The sequence below is a fragment of the Natator depressus genome, chromosome 15, assembly GCF_965152275.1.
Source record: "Natator depressus isolate rNatDep1 chromosome 15, rNatDep2.hap1, whole genome shotgun sequence".
In the NCBI taxonomy this organism is placed as follows: domain Eukaryota; kingdom Metazoa; phylum Chordata; order Testudines; family Cheloniidae; genus Natator; species Natator depressus.
In genome coordinates this window covers 14,580,106-14,602,023 of record NC_134248.1, presented here as the reverse complement: position 1 = coordinate 14,602,023, position 21,918 = coordinate 14,580,106, and the positions used below count along the sequence as shown (strand labels likewise).

At 42.6% G+C, this 21,918-nt stretch overlaps 1 protein-coding gene across 3 annotated transcripts in view; it reads right to left on the bottom strand.

Moving 5' to 3' along the window:
* The window catches only part of PI4KA (phosphatidylinositol 4-kinase alpha), a 95,892-nt gene that overhangs the window by 3,732 nt on the left and 70,242 nt on the right, over positions 1-21,918 (bottom strand). For all 3 annotated transcript variants that reach the window (XM_074973112.1, XM_074973113.1, XM_074973115.1), the window contains exons 37-53: positions 21,792-21,911; positions 21,063-21,142; positions 20,709-20,902; positions 19,885-19,975; positions 19,022-19,189; positions 18,395-18,448; positions 17,300-17,420; positions 16,884-17,013; positions 8,314-8,384; positions 7,444-7,516; positions 6,996-7,066; positions 6,246-6,355; positions 5,458-5,562; positions 4,904-5,029; positions 4,486-4,606; positions 3,174-3,333; positions 539-628 (exon numbers count right to left, since the gene is read on the bottom strand). In XM_074973112.1, the coding sequence (XP_074829213.1) occupies positions 539-628; positions 3,174-3,333; positions 4,486-4,606; positions 4,904-5,029; positions 5,458-5,562; positions 6,246-6,355; positions 6,996-7,066; positions 7,444-7,516; positions 8,314-8,384; positions 16,884-17,013; positions 17,300-17,420; positions 18,395-18,448; positions 19,022-19,189; positions 19,885-19,975; positions 20,709-20,902; positions 21,063-21,142; positions 21,792-21,911 (1,885 nt within the window). The remainder of the gene's footprint in view (positions 1-538; positions 629-3,173; positions 3,334-4,485; positions 4,607-4,903; positions 5,030-5,457; positions 5,563-6,245; positions 6,356-6,995; positions 7,067-7,443; positions 7,517-8,313; positions 8,385-16,883; positions 17,014-17,299; positions 17,421-18,394; positions 18,449-19,021; positions 19,190-19,884; positions 19,976-20,708; positions 20,903-21,062; positions 21,143-21,791; positions 21,912-21,918) is intronic.

The following is a 21,918-nucleotide window of genomic DNA, read 5'->3' as shown; positions in this document are numbered from 1 at the left end:
TGCCCCCTCCCCCGAGCACATCCATTCTTGCTCCACCTATTCCTGCCCCTGCTCCTTCCCCAACCCCCCTGGCCTCCTGCACACAGCTGATCACCAGTGGGCAGGAGGTGCTGGGGGGAGGGGAGTAGCTGATCGCTGGGGCCTGCCAGTGGGCAGGAAGCACTGCGGTGAGGGTGGGGGAGGAGCTGATTGGCAGGGCCACCGATGGGTGCTGAGCTCACACTATTTTTTTCCCCGTGGGTGCTCCAGCCCGGAGCACCCACAGAGTCGGAACCTATGCTGAGCAGTTAAAAACTACTCTATTTACCTGCACAGTCACAGCACTAGTTGAATTTAACTCAGTTTGCGCACAGTGCTTTGAAATCCCTATTGTATGAGAGACGCTATAAAACAATCAAATTCTCCTTCAAAACATTTATTAGGCCATATTTGGCTAGGGTCAAACTACACCTGCTGCTACGTTAAGACAAACAGTAGAGGCAATGCTCCTATGGTGAAAAAATAAGGAAAAGGGTTAACAGATATCTGCATGACTTACTTCAATAACTTGATTGTCTGCCCTCGGAAACAGGGGAGCCCTGTATCCAACATCAAGGTAACCAGAGAGACTACAGCATCCATGTAGGGTCTAGAGAGAGAGAGAAAGAGAGATGGCAAAAGGCAATTAGAGTTCTCAAACTTTTCCTGCCTTTGCTGGGTACAGAGCATAAACTGAGGAATTCAGCTGGGGACTGGATCACACCTTTTATTGTAATTTAATCTACACAGTTTAATCCTCTTATGTTTGCTGATGGAGCTGTACTGCTGTTCACAGTCTGTCGCCCTAATTAAATTACTGCGACAAAGGCAATTTCGCTCCCCTGTGTTTGGCAGCCAGATAAGCAGAATGGTGTGAGATGGATAACAACCTTGGGGAGAATGGTACTAAACAGTATTTGGGCAAAGTAACATTCTTTTGGCAATAGTAAAAATGTAATCAGCTGGATCCAACAGCATGCTGCTCTTAAGCAAACAGCATGGGAAATCCATTAGCGCGGTACTATTTCCTAATGTCTCCATGTAGCCCTCTACGACTATACCATTACTTACCCCCCACCATTAGGTTTGCCAATTTTGGTTGGAGGTATTCCTGGAGGTTTCATCATATGACATAATCTTTAATTAAAGATGAAGCTTTAATTCCTGGAGACTCCAGGACAATCCTGGGGGGTTGGCAACCCTACCCACCATCCACGATGTGAATACTCCCAACATTCAGATGATATTTTTGCCTCCATTTCAGTGCCTTCCCAGGCCTGCCAAAATTAACACACTGAACTCTGCTGACATGACGAGTGCTCCCAGACAGACACAGGTTGGGCTACTAACTGAGGAAGCTTTGATTTTTTTAAGTTAGCATCAATAATACTTAGCACTTATAGAGTACATCTTCACTGCATAGTTAACTTAGGCTATTTTACTTGGGTGTTGCCCCTAACCCGCCTCCTGTCCACACATGAAACACTCTCACCCAAGTGGGGTGGTGCTTTCAAACCAGGCTACCTGGCTAACCTGGGACGACAGACTAATCCTCGGGTTGGCTTTCACTTTGGCTGGTAACCTTCCCACTTTGCAATTAGGACGCAGGTTAAATCACTCAAGTGCTGTTGATCCTCCAGTGCCTTCCCTCAATTCCCCCAATGTGCCTAGAAGGCAGGCAAGTTTGTCACAATTAAATGAATAAGAATTGGCTCCACTTAGTGCAGCACAGAAAACAACAGCATATGCCATCAGAAGTCCTAGCGACACCCATGAGTGAGTGCAGCAGCTCAGGCTTGGGGTAGGCTAGCCAGGTGCCAATCACCTGAGAAAACTCTGCATTGAAGACATATCCACAGAGGGCTTCCCACTGAAGCATCTCAAACACGTTCTGCTAAAGGTGGGAAATATCAGCCACATTTTAGACAGAAAAAATCTGACAGAGAGAGAGATTAAAGGGTAAATCTTCATCAGAGTGGCCTCAACCTGTCTGAAAATATACCTTTAATGATTTACCCAAAAGATACACAGTGAGGGCTGGTCTATACTAAAGCTGTAAGTCGACCTAAGTTATGCTACTTCAGTTACCTACGTTACATAACTCAAGTCGACGTAACTTAGGAGACGCTCTCCCGCCGACTTCACCTCCCCGGAAGGCGAGTACAGACATCGATGGGAGAGTGCTCTGTCATTGATTTAGCTTGTCTTCACCAGACCCACTAAATCGACACCACTGCATCGATCGCAACAGTGCCGATTTAGCTGTAAGTATAGACAAGCTCTGAGACAGTGGCAGAAGGGGGAACAGAATATAGTTCTCTTAACCGCCAGTGCCTAATGCCCTATTCAGTAAGCAAGACTGCCTCCCTAGTCCAAGTTAGATGGTGCTGGACTCGTGCTAGCACCAAAGTAAAGATTTAAGAAATCTTCATTGTGACTGGCTGGCTGCAAGTTGGATTGCTGGGCTCAAACTGCTTACGTGGTTTACAATGGAAGTTCTGGCCCCATCTGATAAGCATCATATCAGCTGGAGCTCAATGTGGTTGTCCTATTAGTGCTGATGGCAGAGGTTCTAGAGGAATTCAAAAGTTTTCTCCATACCCCAGATTATTAACACCATACACACGAAGTACAGCGAAGCAAGGAAAGGGCTAAACTTAAAGATCAACATGGAAGGAATTCCCCCATGTGACGTACAAGTATGAAATGAACAAGAATCAGAATATGAAGTCAATGCAAACTTTGTAAGAAGCCACCTTGCCTCACACTCTGGCATTGTTAGAGAAGAGGAATGCATGTTGGGATAGGCTCAGGCCCATGATAGAGTACTCTTCCCTTCCCAGATTTTAGATCATATGCATTGTCTGCTGAATACAGGCTGATGCCTTTTGGTAAGGGCAGAGTTTTCACAGTTCTTCATAGTTCAAAGCAAGGTCTCAGATTCTAGAGTCATGTTTATTATCTAAGGGAAGTTCTCACTATTTTGGGGAGCAATGATTTCATTTGCACAGGACACGGCCTTCAGATAAGCATGAGATTCAAATGCACTAAGTAGTAAAGAAAGCTAATTGCTGATTATCCACTAAATATCAGTTATTAGATGTGGAAGCACCCCTGGCTGTGAACAAACGAGGAGAGATGCAAAGCCTTCTCACCTGACTGCTAGGTACCCCCTGACACACATCTCCATGAACCACTTGAAAGGGGTGGCCTCCATTTTTCCTCCCATTATCATCACCATCTCATCGGTCAGCTTGATGTCTGGTTCCCAGCCCAGATTTCCACCAGGTGAGCTTTCAAACATGAAACCAAAATCTGCACACACACACACAAACATATAATAAACCAGTGAATGTACTGTACTGGTTAATAGGGCACTGATTGCTGTAGAAACTAAATGCTCAATTACATCCAAAGAGAGACCAGGAATCCATGTGGAGACTTGAGAGTAAATGGAGTCAGCCTATCGTGGCTCACCCCCTAAAGAAGGGCCAGCTGTCTTCTGTTCAGCCTGGAGTTTCTCTGTGGTTTCAAGCCTTATGTGACAATAGCCTAGCTAGTGGTGACAGATCGTGTCCCTTTCATTACCCATATTTGACCAGAGACTGTGACCTCTCCCATGCAGACCTCAGACCACTTCCATCCCTCCAGGCTAGACTATGTAATGCACACCTCTAAGGGCTACCTTCAAGACCCCCCAGAATCTCTAATTAGTGCAAAATTCCCCTCAGTATCCCACCTCTCCCGGAAATACTCTTTGTCCTTCCTGGTACTGTCCCCAAAGTATGGCACAAAAATCCATGGTTTCTCTGCCCATGAGGATACCAGTCATAGAGCTGTTCCAATCTGGCTCCCCTACCAGTGCGGGTAACAGCTGAAAGGGATAACAGAGGTGGGCCCAAGACCTCACATTATGACTACATATTGTATGCACTCCTATTGCCCTCCTCTGAAGTGTGTTTGCAGATGAACTTGGAGTGCACGAATACAAAAGTAAAGATGAAACTTAATGTGAGGTGTTTCACAACTCACTACATAAGTAAGCTTCTCACTGACGCATTAGTGGATTTCCATAAACGCAAATTCTGTGCAGAGGTTACATAGCCCTGGTTACGTAAACTTACCAGCTAAAGCACAAAATCTAAAATGCACCCATACAGTGATGAAAGAAATCAAATGATACTTCACTAGCATATCTAAAATTAAAAAAACAAACAAGTACTTGCTTAAGGCAGGTAGAAATTTGCAAGTCTGGATTACAAAGCAGCACACTATCACACATACTGTACGGAAATGCACACTTCTTTCACACATCAGGAAATCTTCCCATCCTTTTGGAAATCTTGAAATCACTGAACAGAGAATTACTTCAGAGGAGGAGAACTGGCTTTTTAATTTTTTTAAACAATATCTTGCAGCAGAATGAAACGGCAGAGACATACAGAAGGCCAAGGGGACACAACTGACCAATATGAATGATGTGCCCCTTTTTGTCCAGCATGATGTTGCCATTGTGTCTGTCTTTAATCTGGAGCAGAAACAGCAGGAGGCTATAGGCAGCCATACTGCGGATGAAATTATATCGAGCCTGCATAAATGAGAAATTAGAGCAAATTCAGAAGAGGAGGGCTAGTGTGCTACACCATCCCAAGAGCAGATATAATCTGATAAAGAATTTCTTCCATTCATGTTTACACTATTTTAAATGAATGACATTCTCCAGTCCTGCAACAGCTTCTGTGCATAGCCTGCTCACAGGATTATCTGCATCTGACACCAGGTACCGTATTATGGTAATAATTATACAATACAGTGTCATGGTATTTCTTATAGCCAGAATGCTTCTCAAGTCAATATTTTGCTGTTTGACCAGTTGGTATGTTACCTTTTGGAAAGCAAGGGTTGACTCGTCTCCATATTGCCTTGTAAAGTAATCATACATTCCGAAGTCTGTCTGCCTGCCCAGCTGGTCACGGGAGGTGCAGTCAGGAATGCATTCAATAACACCACACTGAAGGGGAAGACAGACAAGACTGCAAAGCACGTTCCCAACATACATTTTTCATAGCTGATGGCAGCTATACAGATCTCATGGGACATATGGGTAAAAATGTCTAGAACACTGAATATACATTTCCCATTTATTCATTAAAAAGAATGTCCCAAACTTTCCACCTTTCCTATAACTAACTGAAGAGGAGATTCATGACTGCTTCCCAGAGGTACTTCTCTCTGGCGCTTTCTGCTGCTCAGACAACATATTCTCAAGGGAGAGGGGGTAGGAGTGTCACAGGTGGCAAGTGCCCAGTCAGAAGCTTAGGGGAAGGTGATCTGGGGATAAAAATTCCCTGCTCTAGAGGAATATGGGCTGACAGAGAGATGCCCCTTTCAACAGTGCTTAATTCTGTTCACAGTCTGAATAGTTTATCATCCACTTACCCCTGGGGCTGTGGCCACCACTCTATAGGGGAACACAAACAGGTCCAGGCCTACCAGCTGAAATATATTCTTGAAGAGATCAATGATTTGTAAAGCTAACATGTCCTGTTTAACAACAAAAGGGGGCATAAGTATTAGAGAGGTCATGCAACAAGATCCAACTGGTTATGAAAGTGGTCTGAAGAACAACAGAGCAAACAAACACCCCACAGAAAGTTAGCAGATGTGTACGTAGTGTTGCACTCACTATATCTATAGAGGAAAAACAGATGGAAAATGTAGTTTGGGTGGGCAGGAAGTCAATGTACACAGATGTCATTCAGATAAGGTGTTAACACTGAAGACTTATCTGCTTGCCTCTGACGGATATGAAAATCCTTGGCATTCCTTGAGGAGAGGAGTAGGAGTAACTCCAACATCGTAGCCAATATTCCCCTTCTCAGTTAAAAAGAAACCGGTTTGAATCCATAACACACATCACTTTGGAAGCCACTGCTGAACTACCATTAGCTACACTTTTTTTTAAAATAAAGTTTGCTGTTTGGAGCGTGAGGCTTTAACAGGTATTTTTGGCACTGAGTAAAGCTGTGTCTTGAACGTATGAGATTTTCTTTCCACCACTTTTCCAGGAGTGGGTAATGTAGTTCTCCCCTTTCACTATGTCTCTGTAATAAGCTAAACATTGTCCCGAGGAGCTCCAGAGAGAAGGGTACTCCAGTGTGATTTTTACTCCCCTTTAAAACACAACCGCTGTCAATCAATTTTCAATTACTATAGAAGCTTTTTACCTGTCTGCAGTCATCGCCCACTTTAAAGATAGCTGCTTGCCAACAGATTTTCTTACGGTCAACCCCTTCTTCTCCACTTTCGTCTATGGAGTCAGAGCGACAACGCAGACCTGCAAATAGAGCAAAAAGCAAAACTTGAACATGGAGCTTAATTAGCAGCCTTGAATCACAATAAATGACAGTACTGGAAACTTAACCCTTCACTTGTCTACAGGAGATTTTCTGCATTGCAGGGTGAATTGCACTGAGTAACACTGAATTCCTGAAGACATTATGTTTCCTGCAGTTCAGGTGGCATTTATACATACAAATTAGATTCCAAAATAGCCCTCATGGTCTGCCGGAAAAGTACATGTACAAATCAAGCCCAGGAGCTAAAAATCCTTCTGAAACTTATGATTTAAAAAAAGCATTGCACAGCCATGTTAACCTGAGTTTCCTTGTTTTCTAAACTACCCAAATATACCTAATTTACATGCTGGATTTAAAGTCATTGGCAAAATTTCTTTAGTACAGAAATATCTGCTCTGTTTTTACAAGATCTGATTTGCCTCTTAAAACTCAAACAACAAGCTTATTTCCCCCCCCACACAATTTACAGAATTCAATTTCTGGGTTCAATTATCATGCCTTACATTAAAATTTGAACCCAGTTTTACTGGAATGATACCATCCACCAAAAGCATGAAACTGCAATGAGTCACTGACTGTTAATTAGTAGTATAAATGATTAAGAACTATATTACTGACCTTCTTTTTCAAGTTCACTGACTCCACACCATTTAACCTTGAACTTGGCCAAGTATGGTGCTTTTGCAGCACTGAAAGTACAAACACACACATAAGGAAGTTGAGTTTGATGTTTCCAACCAACAAAACGTCCTAGAAAAGACCTAAATATTGTAACTAAGATTATCTGAGGTACAAAACAACATGTTGCCGCCTCTGCACAGGAAAGAGACAAGATAGACGAGGCAATATCTTTTATTGGACCAACTTCTGTTGGTGGTAGGTGCAAGCACGAGCTACACCTGTGACACACTGCTTCCTTTCCCAGACCAGAGGAAGAGCTCCATGTAGCATGAAAGCTTGTACCTTCCACTAGCAAAAAAGTTGGTCCAATAAAAGATATTACCTCACGTACCTCGTCTCTTTCATATCTTGGGACCAACAAGGCTACAACAACACTGCAAATTACCTCTGCATAGGAGTTCCAGACTTGTAGTCAATATCCAAAACAATCGCTTCAGGATTGCTGGGCAAGTAACAGCCTACAACAAAAGGGGAGAAGAGAACTTGATAGACATGAAGTGAATTCACCAGCTAGCGTGACAGAGTGAAGTTCTAGAAGTTTGATAATACATTGATTCATGTAATTTTAAAATCTATATTGAAGTTAGAAATGGATACATTACGGTCTACCACCATAAGATAGTCTATAGGCTGTAGCCTGTAGTCTGTAAAGGACACAGGATACCTTTTAGATTGGTCATTAATTGCCAGAGAAAACAGATTACAGAAAGGCACAGATAAAACTTATCCCTCAAAAATCCTGAATAAGTTTTAAAGGTCAGATTCAGAGGGGGAAAAAAAAGGGTCTTGGAGCAGTAGAGACTTTCAAAATATGGGATAGGGACAGAGGACACGGAGATGGAAGGGCAGTTAGATGGTTGTGTCTCATCCCTGAAAAATTATTTCTTCACATGCATAGCCTGCCCGCCCATCATCTACCAAAAACATGTGACACAAAGCAAAAGGTTTTCTTAACCTTGCTCTTCAATTGTACTGCTCCCTTCATGCTCTTTGGGGCAGGGATCTTCATATCTGGATTGTGACATGCCATGCACACTGTTGGTACTATACAAATATTTGTGCTACCATGTTCATGCTTAGCTTGACAAGGAACAACAACAGAACAAGTCACTTCTTAGCCCCAGGCAGCAAAAATATTAAAAAAGAGGCAGAGAAGAGCCCATTTGTTATGAAATTCCCATGAATCACTCCTACAAAATACAGTATTCATGCTAAATGCAAAAGGAACGTACAATATGATTAGACCACTTCTTACCAGGCTGTACTTTCACCTCAGACAGAGCGCTCAAACAAGCTTTCTTTCTTTCATCTCCTTTAGGGAATGGCCTGGGAAGAAAGACAATTTATTTTACTTACTGAAGTCTGCCGTTATTCTAGGAAGAAACGTTTTGTTTGTTTAAATGTGAAACAAACAAACAATCTCTTACTACACTGCTGCAGCTTTATACACATTAATTCAGTATCGAGTCTGAACCTTTTTAAAGCCTTTTCCTTTTTAAAAACTCTTTTCTTACCTCTGTGCAGAACAGTGGATAGGAAAGGTAGTCACATACTGTATAGTAGCTGGCAACAAGCCTTAGTAGTCTATTTCCCTTCTCTCCCCAGTTGAAAGGCCACCTGGACTATAATTTTATTTTCTAAGTTTGTGTGGGCGGGCGAAGCTAGCACCCTAGCAATCTGATGGCAAATGCACTGCATGTTTGCCAAGCATAAGATATAAAACAGATCCTTAAATGGCTGAGCTACATGCCCACAACACATGATCACAGGAGGAACAGCTTCTTATATGCGCAGGCTCCAAGTCCTTTCAGAACTGCCCAGGAAATCCTTGGATTCAAAGCCCTCTCAAAGGCCTGCAGCCCTTCTCAGTGCTCGTAGTTTATACAGTACCAAACTGTGTGCAATTATAAATGGCCTTTCCCTGGCAGTCATAGAAAAGCTCTATAGAACAACTTAACGTGATTAATGTGAAGCTGCCCAGACAAAACAGGAAATCTGCCTGTATGCCAAATAATACATACACTCTAAACCAAGATTCTTGAATTCTCAATCCAGGCTCCCATTCAGCACAAGGGAAAGCAAGTACTTTGCAACACTTAACAGCGACTCTGGTTGATCAAACAATGAATTTATAAGCTTCAGAGTTCTGTTCAGCCACGGATGATCACAGCTGTGATTTGAGGCAAGAAGAGTAATAAGGCTTAACATGGGGAAAACTGGAGGAGATGCACAATCTCTGATAAGACTGCTGATTTCACCCTCCCCATGAAAAACATTTCATCCCCTTCTGCAGAACCTTGGCTCAGACAGTGTTGCACATCTAAGATGACAAAACATTTCTGAACATCCCAGGAGTTTCCACAATCCATCCACATAAGCCATAGGGTAAACTTTTAAGTATTGCAACTGGGGAAAGGTGAAGGATGTGAAAATATTACATATGTCCTACCGTGCAGGAATTGTGGTTGTATGGGGAAAGAGGGGGAGGGAAAGTTTTGGGTTAGAGGTATTATAGATTATAGAGGTTATAGGTATTATATAATGGTAAAGATTAAATTCTGGCATTTTTTTTAAAAAACATGGTCAAAGTTCAATTTTTTTTTTCAGAGCAAGATAAGGAGAATGATTCTTTATAGAAACAACTCCTGTAAGTAGATAAATTACTATGATTATTCATAGGAATTCCACATAGCAAATGGCTAAACAGTTTGAGTTACAACATATAGTACAAAAGGTGATATGACCTTAAAATTGTCTCCTGTTTTAACAGCAAAATGCCAAAAACATAGAAAAGGTTGGTACCAACAGAACTGAAGCCAAGGTTTTGGAATATTCCATTGTTCACTGTAATTATTTTTTGCTTAATGTGTGAAATCTCAATCTGAACAGCAGGAGACTGAAAACTTTGATTAATGAAAGATTTTTTTTCTTGGTTTGGATGTTACATAGAGGATTAAGATAAATAGCAGAAGTTCTGATGTTTCTTTCCTTGCTCAAGGAACTAATGAAGACCTGGTCTATACACAGTTTTTGTAGCAATTTAAGTATTTTGGTTGTGCCGGTGGTGGGGGGCTGGAATGATTTTATACTGATAGATATAGGTGAAGCATCCCCTAGCGTGGATGTGATTACTGTATATGGATATAAAAAAAAGTTTCTTACCTGTAAAGTAAATGTTGTTCTTAGAGCTGTGTTATGCAGATGTATGTTCCTCTGAAGGTATATGTGCACCCGATGCACAAGAGTAAATCGAATGCAGAAGTGATTGCCACCTAGAAACACGGTCCTCATAGACAGTAAAGATAATGAGGCTGTCACCATAAGTCCAAAGGAGGATCCTATCTGTTTGGAGAGGACTAGTCTGAGATCCCATATAGGTCCAGGATCAGACACAGGAGGGTAAGTGTTGAGTAAACCTTTCAAGTATCAGGAAACCAGAGGGTGAGAGAAAATGGAAAACCCTGGTGGATGTAATGTAGATATGGAAGCCAGGAGAACTCTCACAGAACTAATCGAAAGGCCTGATGATATCAGGTGCAACAGATAGTCCAGCATGTCTAACCTCTGGGTGATGGAGCAGTAAGTGTTGAGATTGTGCCCAAATTAAAAATCTCTTCCTCTTTGCTGTGTATGTGGCTGTAGTGGAATATTTTCTGCTGTTCACCAAGATGGTCTGAATGTCTTGGAAGCATGATTTCTCATTAGAATTTAACCAGAGATCATCCATGTTGTGAAGTGGAGAGACTGGAGGTTGGGATGAAGAGACCTGTCCTGGTTCTGAGAGAGGAGATCCTCGACTAGAGGAAAAATTATCAGTGACCAGATGGAGAGGTGATGTAGATCCAGGGCCATGCCAGTGGCAGGAGGATTAATGTTGATTTGTCTCTTTTCAGCTTCCTGAGTATCCCTGGAAAGAGAGGAACCAGGAGGAAAGCATATTGAAATTGACTGGACCGAGGGAGAAGGAAAGCATCTGTGATGGAGCCCAGGCTGTGGCCCGCCGTGGGGCAAAATCTCCTCCATCTGTTGTTCAGGTTGGTGGCGAACAAGTCTATTACTGCGTACTCACGGGGAGAAAATCTAGAGGAGAATGTCCTTTCTGACTGACCACTTGTGTTGGGCTATGAAATCCCTGATGAGGGAATCCCCAGTTGTTTCTCTCACTCCTAGAAGGAGAACAGCTTCAGGGAGACGCAGTTTCTTATACACAGGTTCCATAGGAGGATGGCATCCTGGCATAGCTGAGATGATCTTGCACCTTTCTGCTTGTTCAGATAAAACATGGCGGTGTTGTGCACAAAAAACTTCGATCACCTGGGTCTTGATGGTGGACAAACATCTCACAGGCTTGATGAACAGCTCTGAGTTCCAGTACATTTAAATGGAAAGAAACTTCCTGGGGTGACCAAAGAGCTTGTGCCTGAAGCTGACTGAGATGGGTCTCCCAGTCTTTGGTAGATCCATTCATTACCAGAGTCATAATTGGTTCTGGGGACAGAGATGAAACTCCTTTGCATACATTCTGTGGATCTAACCACCAATTCAGAGTCTGAAGCACTTGAGCAGGTACACAAATCCACGTGTTCAGAGGGTGACTAGAAGGACGATACACTGAATGGAGCCAGGACTGCAGACAGCGAAGGTGAAGTCTGACATGTGAAGTTTCCTCAGTACATGATGTCATGTGGCCCAGGAGCTGTAGGCAGGCACATGCGGATGATGTTGGGGCTTTCAAGAAAGGCTACAGAGCGAAACCTTTCCCCTAAGAAGGTTAGCCAGGGGGTTCATGGCATCAAGGTCTGCACCCATGAAGGTTATACACTGTGTTGATTGTAATTGTAATTTGTCTTTTTTTTTTCTTTTCAGGCCCAGATGAAAGAACACCTGTCTGATGACAGGGATGCTGTTTTGGACCTGGTCACTAAACGTTCCACAAACTAGCCAATCATCCAGGTAAGGAAATTTCTGAATGGTTAAACAGCACTGGTAAGCCGCTACCACCACTGTTGCACAAGAGTCTCTCAGGGTGCGCACAGCATGGTCCGTTTTGTTGGGAGATGGTTTAAGATCCTTTGAGGAGTAAATCTTCTGTTGCATTTTGCAACTCCTTTGGAATGCCAGAAGACTGCAGCCAGGAAGAGCGCCTAATGGAAATCACAGTGGCCACTGACCATGAATTCGTATCAGCAACGTCAACAGCTGCTTGAAGGAATGTTCAGACCGTGAAGTGGCCTCAAACTAAAGCCTCAAACTGCCCCTTATAGTCCTCTGGCAACTTGTCAGCAAACTTAGAAATTGCTGTATTTAGATAATGTATTTAGATAAAAGCCTGATAGTTAGCCACCTGTTTTTGGAAGAGCAATGATGGAATAGGCCTTTCGACCCTATAAATCCAGTCTCTTGAATTCCTGGTCTTCGGGAGTGACTTTAGGATGGGACTGATGAGACTACTCATTAGCAGCCATGACCACAAGGAACTGGGAACTGGGTCGGTTAAAAAAAATAATCAAAATCTTGTTGAGGGATTTGATATCATCTGTCCACTCCCTTGGCCACAGATGGTATACAGCAGGCCTTCTCAACATGTTTCTTTCTGAGGCCCCCCCTCCCCAATATGACATAAAAACTCCAGGGCCCAGCACAGGGGGAGGGGGTGCTCAGGGCTTCAGTGGGACACCAGGGCTTCTCCCCCCTCCGGGATGCCAGGGCTCTGAGCTTTCTGCCCTGGGCCCCAGCCAGTCTAATGCTGGCCCTGCTTTGTGGACCCCCTGTTGAGAATGGCTGGTGTAGAGGTTAGGGTCTGTCACAAGGGTTTTCATTGGCTCCAGCAAGGCTTCATTGATGGGCAAGGCAACCCTTCCCGGGGCAGGAGTCTGTAAAATACCACAGAGTGCGCGAGGGTTTTCCTTACACAAGTACCACCTGCACTACTACGGAAGTAACTACCCTCCTCCCGAGTCCTGGAAGATCTTACAGTCCTCTGGCAGGGAGCCGCTGACTCTGAAATAGCTTCTTCATCTGGAGAGGATGATGAAATATGGAGGGAGAACATCCAGAGGTTCCTCTATTATTTCTCCTTCCTCTATAGGGTCTAGTACAGTGGGCAGAGGGATGGTAGCAATATTCTGGGGAGAGGTTTCCTGCACGGGGGAAGTCTCCTCCTCCCCCAGTGCGGAGTCCAAAGAATAAGTGTAGATTTCTTCAGAATAGGGAGGAGCGGTCCCCATTGGGGTTCGAAGTGGTCTGGGTATGGGTGGCACCTGGGGATCCAACAAAACGTAGGGTTGAGGTGCCTGGAATGCCAACAAAATGATCGGGGCTGGTATAATCGGTCGAAGAGACTGTGCTGTCTTCGGAGGAGTCAGGTGTTCTGAATGAACCACTGTACTGATGATGCTAAGTGCACTGGCAGTGCTGAGGGTGTCAGCAATACTGATAGGTTTCAGAGTAGAAGCCGCGTTATACTGATGAAACCAAGTGGACCACCAGTGCCTAAGATACCTTAAGCGGAGCAGATTGTAGTAAAGGAGGGTCCAGTAGGGGGAGACAGAGAACATCCCTTGCCGACAAGGCGGCCAGCGGACCAGGGGATACCGAACCAAGTAAGTGTTTGTCCGGCAGTGCTGAGATAGACAGGATACGTTGGAATTTTGAAAAGGAACACAGTAAGGGTGAAGAAACCAGTCTTAACAGCCCCAGAGGGGCAAGAGTCAATGGTGCCACCTCAGACAGAGCCGGTGGTTGTCTAGATTTGTGGTGGCTTGAACCAGTACCAGAGGACTTACTGGAAGTCTTTTCAGGAGAAGACCTAGATTTTGAGCGCTTATAAGAGGCTAATGGTGAGGGCAAAGGGTGACGTTTCTAACCAGACTTGCACGTCAAATCATGGGCAGCTGGAAGGACGCTCCCCATGGACTCTGAATCTGCTACTTGGCAGTCGGGGCTTGGTTCTGACGCTGGGTGCATCACCTCCTTCATAAAGTGAACTTTGAGGTAGAAAGCCCTCTTTTTCTTTTTTTTTTGTGCTGGTGGGGAAGGAGGTACAAATGGGGCATTCGTCTCTCACAAGGCCCTCACCAAGGCAAATCAGGCCACTCTTGTGCCTATCCATAACGGGGAAAACAGCCCTGCACATTGCACGCTGCTTGAAACCTGGGGATATTTTTGTAATAAAGTCCATTAGGTACCTATACCAAACACTATAACTGAACTACTGAATGCATCCGATGAAGTGAGCTGTAGCTCACGAAAGCTTATGCTCAAATAAATTTGTTAGTCTCTAAGGTGCCACAAGTATTCCTTTTCTGCGGATTTGCGGATACAGACTAACATGGCTGCTACTCTGAAATATGTACACTATAGGAATTTTGAAACACTTGCTAACTGAAGCAAATGTTATAGGGAGCCCCAACTCTCACAACAGATGGTGAAAAGGAACTGAGAGGGAGGAAGTGAATACACCCCTTTTATGTCCTCCTCCGAGAGGATGAGGAAAGCAGGGGCTTATGCACCACCTGCTGGCAAAAGTCTCTGACTCAAGTGCACTGGGCGTAGATACACCCACAGTGGAAGGCATGTGTGTGCAATCACTTGAAGGAGAAAAAAGGTCTTTTATTGGCATCGCTTACTCTATAAATGTACTAGAATAAGATATATCCAGCATAAGGACCTTCTTACCAGAATAACTGCATCTGCACTCGGGGATTGTAGTGCTTTATCTATATTGCTGTCTAAACCAAGATAGTTAAAGTGATACAAAACCTGTGTGTTGACAGGTTGTAAGCTATGTAAATAGCAAAATAGCATCAAAGGCCTGAATTAAACAAGTTCAGGCTTGTCTATTCAGGGAAATTTACCAGTATAATTATACCCCTTATAGTTCAACCACTATAACTCCCCTTATGGGCATTTATTCCAGAATAAGAGCACCTTTTTCTGGTTTAGTTTAGACCACTTTCAAAGTGACACACAGGCAAAATGTCTGTGTAATTACATTCCTAATTTGTTCACACAGTTACCACAACTGGAGGTGAAAACTGGATAATTGAAAACAATTATAAACTAGCATGGAAATTTCCCAATTTTTGCACATGCAGTCATAGCAAATGTCTGTGGACATTAGGCATGAAATTGCACACTTAAAATGATGTAGAAGTCAAGCACCTGAAAGGCATTCTTTATGGTATTCAGCTAGGTGGTACAGTGGGTTACTGCACAAGCTTTTCATTTCTGGAGACCAGAGTATAGCACTTAGGACATTCAAATCATTCGAGGTCACATCTTCATTCACATTTGTGCCCTTTACAACCCCCCTCCCCCCACGTGATCCATAACATTATCTGAACTCTTTGCTTAAGAGGTGCCTGGAATGGAGTAGAAGATGGAAGTGCCTGCAAAATGCCTACCTGGTTAAAGCCAGTGCTATTAAGCTATTTACTCATAACTTTAAAACAATAAAAATGAGTGGGACATTCACTCAGGCACCAAAGCTTTCAGGAGCTAAGACAGAAATGGCCCCTTTAAGCCATCCCAATGTATCCAACCTTTCAACACACACAAAAAAGTCTAATGTCTGGTGACTCCTGCGACAGCTGTACCACTTGGCCTGAACTTCCTGTATTAACAAATGTTAATGTTGATTAACAATTAGCAACGTTTTAAAAAAGTAAAACCAATTCATTTACAGGGAAGATACTCTGCATTACTTTTGCTATTTTCTATGTCAGAGAATGTTTTAAAATGTTTAACAAAAGCGCACGCTTAGGTTACGAGCTTGCGTGCTAAGCCACTGCCATCCTCTGGCAAACTTTAAAAAAAAGTTACGTTAGGTACTTTCGCTGCACTTCCTTCCTATTGTTACTATTGGTTTCCAGAACCTCTGAACAGAAGCTTCACGTTCATTAAGTGATAACAAAATCCAGTGTGAGACATCACAATCTATCTCCATTAAAGCTGGTCTGCTGCTCCAGAAACAACGAATTATAACAGCACTTTATGAGTAAGACAGAACACGGCTACGTATTCAGGATAAAGCTTCTATTTACAGTACACACAGAAATGCCTTTGTGAAAACAGACATTTTCATGGAGATTGTAGTAAAATATAACGTGTATCATTTGCTGGAGCACATCTGTGGTTCTTTAAATCCAAAACAAAATGTTTCCAGCAAGTTGTAATTTGCAGAAAATAATGGAAAACCCTGACATACCTACATACTTCAGTGCTGCTTTTCCTGCGTGAAGCGACTTTCCTGCTAACTTTCCAGAAGAATGCCTCTAACCTCTCCAAATGCCCATTTTAATGAGGCAGGTGACACTAACTAGGCCTGTGGGACTGGTTCTACTGGTGCAAAAGCATCGGTTGTTTTACCATTTTCATTCCTGCCTAGCTGCACTTTCCTATGCAATGTCATTCCACCAACACTGAACTCCCAGTGCTTGCTTGCAAAACAAAGATAAATCAGATTAATTTAAAACCAAAGTTCAATCTATCACCATTTCTTTATGGCCCAAACTGCAATGCATATTTCAGATGGTGGGGTCGGTAAAACTCTCACTGCTCACTTATAGTTTACCCAGGTCTGACTAGATACTAATCTATAGAAATATAAAGCAAAACAAGCTTTTGTATCTCACTAGCACAGATCCATAATCTGTTGGGAAAATGTATTTAGCTTTTGATACACCAGTATTTTTTTTTTTTTAATCTTTCTGGGAATTCATGGTCTCAGATCCCATGCAAAGCAAAACTTCCTATTCAGGACAACAGTTATTTGCAGAATAGGGAGCTATACAACAGCTCATTCTCCCGAACTCCCACACTTACTTGATGATGGCTGAAACATTGGTGATTTTATTAAAGAAATCAAATTCCCGTTGGTAGAACTCCTTGGCTGGCCCAGATAATGAACTGGTCATCTCTTCTACTAGCTGCTCCAGCAGTTCCCCGATGTCAGCTGCATATATAATCAAAAGAAGCAAGCCTGAATAAAATCTTAGGCACCTACCCAGAAAGACACAACTTATAAAAGGGAAAAAGAGAGATTTTCCTTTGAATCACAAACAAAAGCATGCATGGACCTACTTCATGGAATTCCACAAGGAAAAACCCCTCAACAAAATGGGTCTTATCTGCACAAATAGAAGGTTCATAACTCCCGAGGAAAAAAAGATGAGGGGATTCAATCTGTGAAATAAGGAATAGGAGAGATTAGGCTAATGGGCCAAGCATGCAGTACTCACGATCTTTCTGGTGTCCCTCTTCATCCAGGAAGATATTCGTTTTCATGTTCCAGATAAACTGGTGAGCCAAAAGCTGGGATTTGGCAGCCGCCCACAGGATGTATTCCCTGACATAGCCCATCTGTAACAGTACAAATTCACCATCACCCAGAAGACTAGTGCCACAACTTAATCCCATCAGCACCAGTGGCTAACCTTCACATCTGAATATATTTAAAGACTGGAAAGAGAAGACAATGGCGATGTCTTTGAGTGCTTTTCTAGGAACATGAAAGGTGGCACCATGATCTCGCGGACAGGGCACTGCACTAGGAGTCAGGAGGCCTAGATTCTACTCTTGGCTCTGTCACTGACCTGTTTTTTTGGAAGAGTCACTTCAGTCTCTGTGCCTGTTTCCCTTCCTCCGTTCAGGAGAGGGGTTAACTCAGTCCCTTCTAAAGTGCTTTCTGTGGCTTGAGTCTTATGACTTCAGTGGGCAAGACTTCCTGATACGATGCATTAATGCAAAGCACAGCACAATCAATGACAATAGGACATCTGGACCCACTGGCACTAAACTTGGAGAACAACTACACATGGTCACCGAAACTACTGGTTTAAGGACATTGCATGGACCAAACTATGAACAGTTTGTGGGTGGATGGGAATGCTTGCCTTCCTGGGTCTACCATGGAGCTCCGACATGAACAGGATACGACCTGGTATCGATATAGTGCATCTGTGTACATATCACTTTGCAACGGAACAGAAGACTGCATTTTTTAAACCTCTAGCTCCTCTCTGTTGTTCGTAATAGCTATTGCCAACTACATGCAGGGGTACAGAAAGCTTGCTCATGCAGACTCCACAGATTCTATGATGGGTTAGCGATACAAAAGAGCCTCACATCTATTGAGGGCTACTTATAAGTTTAATATACATAAGTTATAAGTTTAATATACATAATAATTATAAGTTTAATATACATGAGCTAAGCAGATTAAACAGGTGCCTCTGAAACAAACACACCTGTCTCTTAATTCAGAGCTAATAAAACATCTTTTGAAAACATTCCGAACAAAATGTCTGGACCATGCAGTATTTATACGCTCTCACCTTATCGTAGCGAAGGGCTTGCACAATCTGTGGAATGTAGAATAAAATGGCATCCTAGAAAAAAGAGAAATCAGTTAGTTTTTTGCCAGCGTCAAAGAAAAAGTGTTTTTTTAAAAATGCATTGGCATCAGGAATTTCATTCTTCATTCAACTGAAAGTGCATGCCCATTTCCATCTGCCCACACAGCTCCGGCAGAAATGCTATTAACAGGGCTGATGAACACTCAGTATTTTACAGACCCTTGTAACTACTCTGACAAGTATTCAAAAACCCCAGCTTTACACAGTTCCAGAAACACCTTTCACTGAAAGAAAGCAGTTTTACTCATAGGAGCAGTTTGAGACACACAGAGTCTTTAAAGAAACAGACCAAGTACTCCAGCACAGAACAATGACTGACAGCAAACACATTGCAAAACAACTGAACCAAGATTATATAGGACAATCAATGCTGATTTCCAAATGCAGCTTCATCTACTTTATCTTCCCAATATAATGAGTCAATTTAACAAATTTCTTTTATTTCTTCACACAAATGAAATTAAGACATGTGGGCATAAAAACCCAAAGTCCTAACTGAGCATGAGTGTGTTCTCTCCAGATCTCTCCTGGAACATAGTCTCTTACCGGAGGGAAGGACCGCAGGACTTTAACTCCATACTGAGCTGTTAGAGGATGAGGTGGGTACATGCTTGAAAAATAGGAAAGGCCAGTAGGTGGATCTGTTGGTGCCCAGCACAGAACATGGCTGAGCTCAGGTGCATCTGCATCAATTGTGTGCCATGTAACCAGGTACTGTAAGCAGAACAAGGAGCAGTATGAATTTACATAGGTATCATTGATACATTGATACACAGGCCCAAAATAATTTCTGGTGCAACGCACACTAGGGATAAATTTGGCTCGCAGTGTATAATTATAAACCCATAACCTAGCCTGCTACAATAGAGAAAAAAAGTGATGCATGAATCTACTTGTGCAAATTAAATGTTCTACATCTTTAGATGCTGTATTAAACAGTATAAGGCATTTAATTTTCAGGCACAAACATGGTACCATTTAACCACTAACTGGTCTCAGGCTGAAAATCACTAGGTGCAGTAATTTACACGACCTGAACTCCAGTTCAATATAACAAAAGCACCGATACAGCTGTCTAATCAAATCTCCACCGCCGCACTGTAGCTGGTCCATTGGCTATATCACTTATGAATGAATTTTAGTGTATTGTGGGGAGTTTCATACACATTGGGGAACATACTTTGTAACAAGATCTGAGCACAACTCAGCACCCACATAACCTTGTTTCTGTAACCCTCATCTGCACATCCTATTTCCCTACCTATGGCTGCAGCTCTCACTTCCTGAATCATATTCACAATTACAATGTGAGTTTTTCAGAGTAAGGACTGTGCGTTTCTGTATGTCTGTGCAGATCTTAGCAGAATTTGGGCACTGTTGTAATATAAATTACTCTTAAAATTAATTACCTTTATTGCTTCAGGTACATCACTAACAGCTCCTGGGTCCAGCCGAACCAGGCGGGTCACTTCTGTTCCAATAGCTTCAGTGTTTTTAAATCTAAGTGTAACCAGGAATGTGTATGTGTTAGTAGATCAAAGTGAGCTTCAATTCTCACTTCTATTTATGTGAAGAGAACAGTTAGAAACAGGAACACACATGCTTTAACAGAAATACCCCACATAAAATCCATGTACAATAAGAGACAAACATGCTGGCAAAACTTACAAGTTGGTCGGAAACATCTAACCTCATTCTGCTAGTGCTTCTCTTCACACCACTAGTTGGCTCAGCCAGTTACAAACTTCCTGGATGAAGAATTCTCTGTGGAACTATGGAAGCCTGTCTCCACAGCTTTGCTTATATTGCAAGAGGCAAAGTACTTCCTTTTCCTTCAGGGGCTAAGCAAGCTACTTCTGTTGTCTTACTTGTTTTAAGGCTCAAACCAATTTAAGGCTAGAACACTCTTTTCAAAGAGGTTTCTAATACAGTTTTAACTCTATGCCCACTGGCCAGTGAAACAGTTTGAAGTTGGTTTAGTTGGAATGGTCTTCAAACATTACATCTGGGCTTTATGGTAAAAGAATTGAACTCAGGCTCCATTAAAGCCTCCTAATTACTACTGAAATGGGTTACAATCTTCAGTAGATTAATTCTTATTGTTTAATGGTCTCAGCCAGCAGTGTAGGGATGCAAGAGGGGTAAGGAGATGGTAAATGTGAATGCTTGCCTTGAGTATTTACTATGCAGCAGAGGGAATTATATTGGTTCTTTGTTTTGAGTTGCATCTCACCTGGTAGGCAGTTGCACAGCAAGATGAGGGGAAATGTTCCAAGCCAAATTCACATTATCCTTCCACTGTTTCTCAGTTAGAGTGATGTACTTAGATCTCCAATTTGCCACGGTGTTCTCTGCAGTTTGATCCAACTCCAGTTCAGGGGAGGAGAGCGGGTTGTACCAGGTGATCAAACGCTCAATCTCAGTAGCCTGAGGACAACACGAAAACAAATTGCTTTCTGGACGTAGATAAAACATTCCAGGTTTTTCTCAAATGCTAGTCTAGTCTAGTCTATTTGTACTGCAACAACTACAAAATGTTAGAAATCCACTTCACATCCATGCTCTTGTGAAACAAAGGATGACCTACCAGCAACGAGAGCAGCAGTGTCCTCCGTTTCATGTAGTACTTGTGTAGCTGGGTACCTCTGTTAGTCTTCTTAGACATCCCTTGAGAAGAAGGAGAAAATGCAATCAGTTGCTTTTCTACAAATACATTAAATGCAGCTTTCAAATTGTCCCCTTACTGGCAGTCTCAGCAGACAGGAGGAGGACTGAAATGGCATGGAATGCTCCTAAGACGAGACTGAGTACACTGGCAGGGTGATGGGAGGAAGCAGTCCTTGTTCTATGAATATGCCAAGTACTTAAGTCTACAGGACTATCAATCTGGCACCTTCACCAGCATTACATTCACTTTAATAACTTATAAAAATAATTACCTGCAGCCTGCAACTGTACAAACGTACATTCAGGCACCTCACAAGCTCATGTCCACTTTGCTGTCCAAGAGCTCTGGCACACGGATGAAGAATAAGCAATTTCCTCTCAGGAATTTAAGCTACCATAGCCCCTGGTCTTACATTATCTGCATTATACAACTAAATGGTCTGGAGGAAAAAAAATTTGCTAGTTTCAAAACCTTGCTCTTTTCTCTGAGTGAGGCACATCTTTCCTCAGCCTTTTGCAATAACAGTCAAGTGTAACATCAGTAAAACCTGAGCCAAAATGTTAACGGCAAATATTGGCCTTAAATGACATTGAATGGAAGTGTATTTTATCGTCAGACAAGTAGCTAGTGACAATTAAAGAAAGAGACCTGATTTTTTGGAGATAGTTGACATGCCACTGGACAATGGGTAAGTATTTATCCATCCCTGTGTGGCCTGCTGCCGAGATCCAATGGTGATATCCAGGTTACTCCGGGTGTCTTGATTATCTAAAAT